The 9,770-nt window shown below is 46.9% G+C and overlaps 1 protein-coding gene across 1 annotated transcript in view; it reads right to left on the reverse strand.

The window, feature by feature from the left end:
- The window catches only part of KDM4B (lysine (K)-specific demethylase 4B), a 114,580-nt gene extending 105,426 nt beyond the window's left edge, over positions 1-9,154 (reverse strand). Inside the window, exon 1 of the mRNA XM_006868910.1 lies at positions 9,011-9,154. Within this exon, the coding sequence (XP_006868972.1) occupies positions 9,011-9,151 (141 nt within the window). The 5' untranslated portion in view covers positions 9,152-9,154. The remainder of the gene's footprint in view (positions 1-9,010) is intronic.
- Positions 9,155-9,770: the final 616 nt, after the last annotated feature.

Here is a 9,770-nt window from a genome sequence, read left to right on the forward strand (position 1 = left end):
GTGGGGCAGGAACATGTGCAGTTGTGTATTATGTGTGTGTGTGAGGTGTGTGGGTACAGGTGTGGGGCAGGAACATGTGCAGTTATGTGCCTCTGTGTGTGTATGCACACGTGGTAGCATAAAAGCATGCAGTGTGTATGTACTTGTGTGAGAGGCCTGTGTGTGCACAGGTGTGGGGGCGTGAACGGTGGGCAGGTGCCCTGCAGTAGGCAGTCCTCTCGGCTGACTGCAGGTGTGAGCGCCCACCACACCTGCCCACATGCACCATGTCCGATCCATGAAGCCATCCTCCCAGCGGACTGCTCCCACACTGTCCTGCCCCGCAGCATGTTCACAACGAATTTAATCCCTGAACCCAAAGACAAACTTTGATCAAGAAAGTCACAAATGGAAAGTCCATTTAGGAAGCAGGACAAAGAATATGCAAATCAGAAGACATCCGCAGTCTAAGCCCTGCAGATAGTCACCTCATAAAAATACCAGTACAAATGGTTTCCGGTCCGTTCAAATTAGCCAAGACTTGTTCCAGCTGCATGAGCTCAGTGCAGAGAATTGGGACACCACAGTGACGCATGGACAAGGGCCACCACAACAGCACTGGTGACAGTCACCACAAACAGCAGCGTGCGGAGCTGAAGTTTCCAGAAACAGCCAGGGCTGGGCAGGCTGGGCCCAGAAAACAGAGCTGAGCTTAAGGAATGACGGGAGGGAACGAGGCAGAGGGGCACGGGACAGGGTGAGATTTGAAGGCATCTCCACAGAAGGGACCAGAACAAAAAGTCCACGATGCTAGCTCTGACAACTTTCTTAGCATCAAAGGCCTGTTGTAGCCTGGGAAAGTGGGGAATTGCTCTGTGGGCACGGGCAGAGCCTGGTGCAATTCCTACAGGAAAGAAGGGCCCCTTGATCCATGGAGGCCAGACTGGGCCAGAGACTCAGGATGAGGAATTTCCCCGAGAGGGGGCCAGACTGTCAAAGCCCGGAGAAGGGACCATCTCTAGAGGATAAAAAGGGTCAGCAACTTAGGAAGAGATGAGCTCTTATTTAATCTAATAAGTGAAGTGTGGTCCTGGATTGGCACACCAGTCCAAAAGCAGGGCCCCTAACCTCCAAGACCTCCAGGGAGGGCTCCAGAACCTTCCAAAGACCAGACTTCATTCAACCAACTGAGAAATAACTGCGTGAAAACAGGCAGGAGTGCTCAGCTGAGGCTAACAGTGGCAGCTACAGTTCCAGACCCGGATGGAAATATTCTCTCCCTTCCACACTGTTGTCGTGTGGAAGGAACAGAGATGAAACTGAGGGGAAGAATGTGTGGGGGGGGGGGGGGGGGGGGGAGACAGGGGAAGTGGGAAGGGAGCAGCTTTAACTTTGTAAAAAGTTTACGATTCAAGGAATGAAAGTGTTAGTTTTAGTTTATGTTTTGTTCAAAGATGCCACAAAAGAATCCTGATCAAAAGGGGTTAAGGGCTGAACAGATTTCCAAATTCTTATAGGATCCAAACTTTCTGGGGCAAGTGAGGCTACATGATCCCCTGAAACTACTACCGTGAGATAACTTTTACCTTCAACTTTCAACCAAAATTCACCCCTGAAGTCTTCCTTACACCAAACAATAACTTAGCTCAACCAGGGTCCTGACTGAATTGTGTCCCGTCCCACATCCCCATGATGACACAAGTGTCCACTTGGCAAGGCCATGATTCTCAGTGGCCTGACAGTGATGTAATGGTATCAGCGTAGCAGTTACGTGGTGACTGACCATGACAGGAGGTGATAAACCACTAAGAGTTAGATTAAAGATGGACTCAGCACCCTTAATCCCAATACAACCACGATCTAATGTTAAGGGCGTTCCCAGGAGTATGGCCGACAACATCTTCTATCCTATAAAGCTGAAAGGAGAGAGAAGTGAGCAGACAAAAAGGAACCTCCTACCACCAAGAAATAAGAGCCGGAGGGGAGCGTGGGAACTTCCCTGGGGTCCCTGCCCTGTGAAGTTCCTGGATCCGAGGAAGACTGATGCCAAGACCCATGGAGCTCTCCCAGGAATGCTGGGCCTACCTACAGATGCTGAGAGGGGACCAGGAGCTCTCCCCAGAGAGGAGCTCGGAATTCAGACTTGGAGCCTCCTACACTGGGAGAGAATCTAGTCATTTGTGAGCGCCAGCCCCTTGTGGGATTTCTGTTCCAGTAGCTCTAGAAAACTCAGGCACCACTCATCTGTCAGTCTGTTCACAATGTGGTGGCACGTGTACTGCTGTGATACTGAAAACCATGCCACCGGTATCTTAAATACCAGCAGGGCCCGCCATGGTGGACACTTCTCAGGGAGCTTCCAGACTAAAACAGACTAGGAGGGAGGAGAGACAGAATACTTCTGAATAGGGAGCCACTGAAAGAAACCCTTATGAATAGCTGCCGAACCTTGTCAGATACAGTGCCAGAAGATGAGCCCCCAAGGTTGAAAGGCACTCAACATAGCCTGGGGAAGAGCTGCCTCCTCACAGACGAGCTGACCACGATGACACAAGTGGAATCAAGCTCTCGGGGACCTTCATCTGATGATAGGGTACAACTCAAACTGGAATGTGGAATGCCCGAAGTATAAATCTAGGAAAATTGGCAGTTCTTAGATTTTAAATGCAATGCACAAAGATTGACATCCTAGGCATTAGTGAGCTGAACTGGTCATTCTGGATCTGACAAGCACATGGTTTAATATGCCAGAAACAACACATGACGTCACATTCATGATCAAAAAGAGCATTTCCCGATCTATCTGGAAGTACAATGCTGTCTGTGATAGAATAGTATCTATATGACTAGCTGGAAAACCACTATTTGCACACTAAATAAAGATATAAAGATGATGAAACTGAACAATTCTACCAACTTCTTCAGTCTGAAATTGATCAAACATGTCATCAAAATGTACTGATGATTACTGGTGACTAGAATTTAAAGGCTGGAAACAAAGAAGGATCAGTATTGGAAAACACGGCCTTGGGGATAGAAATGATGCTGGAGATTGATTGCATGATAGAAGTTTGCAAGGCCAATGACTTGTTCATTGCAAATACCGTTTTTAAACAACATGAAAGACGACTATACATCTCATCAGATGGCATCCACAGAAATCAAACTGATTTATTGTTGCTGTTGTTAAGTGCCACTGAGTCGATTCCAACTCATAGCGACCTTATATAGCGTTTCTGAGGAGCAGCTGGTGGGTTTGAACTGCTAACCTTGTGGTTTGACATCCAGTGCTGATCCTACAGTGCCACAACAGGAGTCCATCAAATGAACCACATCATCATCATCAGCCAAAACCAGGCCAGGGGCAGACTGTGCAACAGACCATCAGCTGCTCATTATGCAAGTTCAGGCTGAAGCTGAAGAAAATGAAAACAACCAAGAGAGCCAAAATTTGACCTTGAACATATCCCACCCGAATTTAGACATCACCTCAAAGACAGATTTGATGTGTTAGACACACTAGTGACCAAAGACCAGAAGAGCTGTGGGCTGACATCAAGAACATCATATAGCAAGAAAGCAAAAGCTCATGAAGAAGACAAGAAAGAAGACTCTGAAACTTGCTCCCCAGCATAGAGAAGCTAAAGCAAATGGAAGAAATAAGTAAAAGATCTGAACAGAAAATTTCAAAGGGCAGCTCGAGAAAACAAAGTCAAGTATTATAAAGAAATGTGCAAAGACCTGAAGTTAGAAAACCAAAAGAGAAGAGCCCCATAGCCTTTCTTAAGCTGCAAGAATTGAAGAAAAAATTCTGGCCTCAACTTGAAAAACTGAAGGAATCTATGGACAGAATATTGAACGATGCAGAAAACATTCAAATAAGATGGAAGGAATACACACAGTCACTGTACTAAAAAGAAATGGTTGATGTTCAACCACTTCAAGAGGTAGCATATGATCAAGAGCCAATGGTACTAAAGGAAAAAGTCCCAAGGTACACTGAAGACATTGGCAAAGAACAAGGCACCAGAAACTGATGGACTACAAATTGAAACCTTTCCACAAACTAATGCAGCACTGGAGGCACTCACTCATCTATGCCAAGAAATCTGGAAGATAACTAACTGGCCAACCGATTGGAAGAGATCCGTATTTGTGTCCATTCCAAAATAGAATGTGGAAATCAGACATTATTATTACTATCACATGCAAGTAACATTTTGCTAAAGATAACCCCATAACAACTGCAACAGTACACTTGACAGGCAGAGGTTCAAGCCGGAGTCAGACAAGGATGTGGAATGAGGGCTCTCATTGCTGACGTCAGATGATCTTAGTGGAAAGCAGAGAAAACCAGAAAGACGTTTCCTGTGCTTTACTGACCAGGCAAAAGGCTTTCGACTGTGTGGATCGTGACACTACGGACAACACTGTGGAGAATGAGTATTCCAGAACACTTAATTGTGCTCATGAGGAACCTGCATATAGAACAAGAGGCAGTCACTGGAACAGAACAAGGGGACAATGAATGGTTTAAAAGTAGAAAAGGTGTGCACCCAGGTTGTATATTCATCATACTTATTCAATCTGTATTCTGAGCAGATAGTCTGAGAAGCTAGATTATATACAGAAGAGCATGGCATCAGGATTGGAGGAAGATTCATTAACAACCTGCGATACGCAAATAATACAATCCTGCTTGCTGAAAGCGAAGAGGACTTGAAACTGATTAAAAAAAAAAAAAAAAGATCAAAGATAAAGCCTTCAATAAGGGTTGCACCTCAATGTAAAGAAAACAACATCGTGATAAATCAAGAAAAGATTTCACTTTGCTTGGATCCACTATCAACACTCAGGGAAGCAGCAGTCAAGAAATCAAACAATGTATTGCATTAGGCAAACCTGCTGCACAAGACCTATTTAATGTGAATAAAGATGTCAGTTTGAAGACTAAGCCTTGCCTGACCCAAGCCGTGGTATTTTCATGTATTTCATAATATGCACGTGAAAATTGGACAGGAATAAGGAAGAATGTAGAAGACTTGATATGCCTTTGTGAACTTGACCTATACATATTTACGGATGTAGTAGCTTAAAATACCAACCGAAAGGGAAGGAGTCTTCACATCAAGGATCAATCCTATCTCCACGGTATACAGGGTTGATAGGGATGGGTAACTTGGAGGAGAGGGGGGGTATAAAGGAAGGCACAAAGTGACAGGCTTACAAGTTTTCAAGAGGGAGTTTAGTTTCAGAGTCTGCTGGGGGAAGGTAGAGTCCCCACTGAAGAGTTTTCATCTTGTCTATCTAGACAGATCTGGTGAGAGGAGATGGGGATAAGATTCTTATGATTCAATGGTGAGTAACTGTTATCATGACTAACTGTGACTGTCACAACTGTAAAGGCAGAAGTTTTGCAACATAAAAGGGAGGAGCAGTTCATCTTACAAGGAGCTCTAGTAACTTAGTGGTTACGAATCGGGATGCTAATCTCAAAGTCAGCAATTCGCAACTACCTGCGGTTCCACCAAAGAAAGATGAGGCTTTCTGCTCCCATAAAGATGTACAGCTTCAGAAGCCCTATGCAGGGTAGCTATGAATCAGAACTGACTCCATGGCACATCACCATCAACCACCACCACCAGTTAATCTTACAGTCCAGGAACATAGGACCCTAGGACCGTCAAGGGAGAAGAGCAAGAGCGGAATGTGGGACCCTAACCAGAGAAGCAGTGACACCAGAGATGGAGGCAGAGATGTTGACATGGAGAGAGAGAGCAGCTGAAGACTCTAGACTCATGGAAAGAGAGAGGCTGTGTGTTGGCGGCCAGGAGGCAGGCTTGCAGAACGTACCCTTTGGTTGTTTAAATGATTATATATTTGTGAGGAGTGTTTTTGTATACATCCAAAAACAAAAAAACAGAGGGAATAGAAGTAAATACTGCTATATGATGATGCATGAAGGGGATTGTAATCATTGCAATGAAACAAAATACGATAGGATGAGTGCAAAACTCATGTTCTCCCATGTAAACTATTACTCAATTCACAAGAAAAGCTTTTAAAAGAAAACTGATGCATTTGAATTATGCTGTTGAAGAAGAAAAGTACCATGGACTGCTACAAGAGCAAACTAATCTGTTTTACAAGAAGTACAATCAGTATGTTCCTTGGAGGCCAGGATGGCCAGACTTCATCTCTCATACTTGGGACATAGTATCAGGAGGGACCAATCCCTGGAGAACAACATCCTGGAGAAGGAAGGTCAGCAAAAAAGAGGAAGACCCCAACGAGGTGGACTGGCACACTGGAAGCAGCAATGGGCTCAAACTTCACCAAGACTATGAAGACGGCACAAGACCAGGCAGTGCTTCACTCTGTTGGTCACAAGGCCGCTATGAGTGGCAACCAACTTGCCAGCACCTAACAACACCTTCGGTAAAATACTGAATGACACAGAAAACATCAAATGATGAAAGACATACACAGAGTCACTGTAAAAAAAGAATTGTCAGTGTCCAAACGTTTCAAGAGGTACCATATCATCAAGGCATTGGTGAGAAACCAGGCTCCAAAAAATGTCTGGACTACAAACTGGAATGTCTGTCTGGACTACAAACTGAAATGTATCAACAAATTGCTGCAGCACTAGAGACGCCTACTCGTCGATGCCAAGCAATTTGTAAGACAGGTAACCAAGAGATCTGTACTTATGCCCATTACAAAGAAAGTGACCCAACGGACTGTGGCAATCATTGCACAGCATCATTAATATCATATCTAAGTATAATTTTCCTAAAGATAATTCCAAAATGGCTGCAGCTGCCAGAAATTCAAGGAAGATTCAGAAGAGGATGTGGGATGAGGGCTATCATTGCTGACGTCATTTTTTCGGTTTTAAATAATTGAAAACAAATGAATAATGTTTCACAACATGTAAAAATAATTAGAAGTGATCATTTCTTTATGCATCAACAAAGTTTTATTGGCACATAGCCCTGCCCACTTGTTGATATTTTGTCTATAGGTTGTCACAGAAACCACATGGCCAGGGCCCTGCAAGCCTCAGAGAGTTACTATCTAACTTAGCACAGAACATATTTGCCACCCATTGTTCCAAACTATTGTTAGACTCTGGGTGCCACATTTGAGTACCATGCTCAGCCCCTAACTAAGAAGTGGGCAATCTGAATCTGCCCAGAGGTTCATCGGAAGAAGTCTGGTGAATGTCTTAAAAACAAACCAATCAGCCCCTGCAATCCCATGGAGCACAGTTCTGCTCTGAGCCACATGGCAGCACCAGGACCCAACCTAGAGCCAAGGGCGCCAGGTTTGTTTGCTTTGGGTCTGAGCCGAGGAGAACTAGGTGTCTTCAATCAAGTGATGGCCACGCAGAGGACAATCAGAAGACCCAAAGAAAAAGGGGTCATCAGAGGCAATGTTCCCTCTCACTCCCCGACTTCACACACAAACACATTCACACACACACAAAGGCATCTTGGTGTCATGGTGGCTTATGATTGGGCTGCTAACCGCAAGATGAGCAGTTCGAATCTCAGTCACTCTGCATGAGCAAGATGAGGTTTTCTGCTTCTGTGAAGATGTACAGCCTTGGAAACTGCATTCAGAGGCACGATGAGTTAGTACTGACTACATGGCACACAACACCAAACACTAGCACACACACAGATCCACAGCCAGGACACACTCATCCACACACAAACAGTCACACACACACACAGATCCATACCCAGGACACAATCATACACACACACAAACACGGTCACACACGCACACAGATCCATACCCAGGGACACAAAAACACACACACACGAACACGGTCACACACACACACAGAGATCCACACCCAGGGCACACTCATATATATACACACAAACAGTCACACACAGATCCACACCCAGGGACACACTCATACACACACACACACACACAGTCACACACACAGATCCATACCCGGGGGCACAAAAACACACACAAAGACATGTTCACATACACAGAGATCCATACCAAAAGACTTACACATACACACACGCACACGTTCACACACACACAGATCCATACCTAGATACACACACAAACACACGTTTACATGCACCCAGATTCACACTCAGAGACGCTCAGACACACACACACACACACACACACACACACATCCAGGCTCTCGATCCTAAAGCCCTATCCGTTTGTGATAAAGTCCATTTGTGACCCTAGCCATATAGGGTGTCTCCCAGCAATGCCCTCTGTGACGTGTGTAGAAGCACACACAGGTAGATGGAGACTGAGGCCTCCGGGAGCAGCCTGAGGAACCCAGGAGAGCAGCCCAGCAAGTGGACGCCTCTTGGCCCCAGCAGCTCCACAGACACTAGCACCATGCCCTCCACCTTCAGGGACACAGAGCAAAATGGCACATGACCTCAACACCTCACACCATGGAAGAGACATGGAAGAAACCTGTCACGTGGCTGCTTCTTGGAAGAGGAGCTGGGTGGCTGGCTACTGAGGAGGGAGATGCTCCTGTCCCCCTCAACCCTGCCACCTGTTTGAACTCAGCTCACCTGTGCCCTACTGTCACCAAAGCCAAAAACTGTTTTAAGATGGGTGTCACATTACAGGAGAAGCACCAGATTGCTAACCACAAGGCTGGCAGTTCAAATCCACCAGTTGCTTTTGGAAACCCTATACAAGGTTGCTATGAGTTGGGACTGACACGATGGCACTTAACACCACCACCACCAACAAAGCAGAAAGGAAGGGGTCCCCAGCAATCATGGCTCCCCCATGAGGCCTGCTCCTCCTCCCCACATGCCCCAGTGGTCTGCATCTCGGGGCTCATTTCTGAGTTCTACCCGCTGCAGCCACACCTGGATCAAGCACTGAGCTCGTGCACGTTTACTGAACAACTGAGGTTGGCATGGCTTCAGGCCACCCAGAGAGACATGAGGCTCACACACAGCCAGCCTTGGGAAGCAGGTGGGGATGAAGGGGTGGCAGGCACAGGGTCCTCACCCACCTTGGCCAGGCCCGCGCGGTGGGCGCCCTGGGACTCAATGTAGGCCACGTATTTGTTGAAGTCTTTGAACTCCTCCATGGTCGGGCGGAACGTCATGATCTTGCAGCTCGGGTTCTGGGCCCCATGGTCCTCGGACCCCATGGCTGCTGCAGCAGGGGCACCACCTGTGGGAAAACACAGGGGAGAGGGTCAGGGGAGCGTCTCTACTCCCCACATGCGCACAGAAGACCAGGAGGCTGTCAGCTCTAGGGGCAGTACACTGACTCCACTTAAGTCCTGAGCGGGGACTCGCCCACCTGCTGCCATCGGCTTCCCCTCACCATACCCACTTGGCAGTGAGGTGACAGCACTGACATGTGTGTCTGGTCACAGTGCCAGCTCAGTGAGCAGGGCCAGGTCAGCTATTAGCCAAGCTGGACTTTTCTGCAGGGCGTCGGTGACACAACTGAAAACCCATGGAGCCTAGCTCGACTGTGACACGCACGGAGGCCATGAGTCATGGTTGAGTTTGGGTCTGGACTTCTGGACCTTGAGTGGGTAGCAAGTGAAAAGTGGGCTTTGGGGTCAAGTTATACTATCCAGAGCTGGCTCTCCTGGGGTGTCGGGGGCCTCGTTGGTCAGTGCAAGGTAACACATACATTCTCTTGGATTTCCGAAGTGGCCAGAATACAGTGCACACTGACAGGAGAGCGCAGAAGGAAACAACAAATCCTTCTCGCCTGCCTGTCTTCCCACCACCCACAATAACCGAGAACTTGGT

Source organism: Chrysochloris asiatica, unplaced genomic scaffold (genome assembly GCF_000296735.1).
Source record: "Chrysochloris asiatica unplaced genomic scaffold, ChrAsi1.0 scaffold00125, whole genome shotgun sequence".
Classification (NCBI taxonomy): domain Eukaryota; kingdom Metazoa; phylum Chordata; class Mammalia; order Afrosoricida; family Chrysochloridae; genus Chrysochloris; species Chrysochloris asiatica.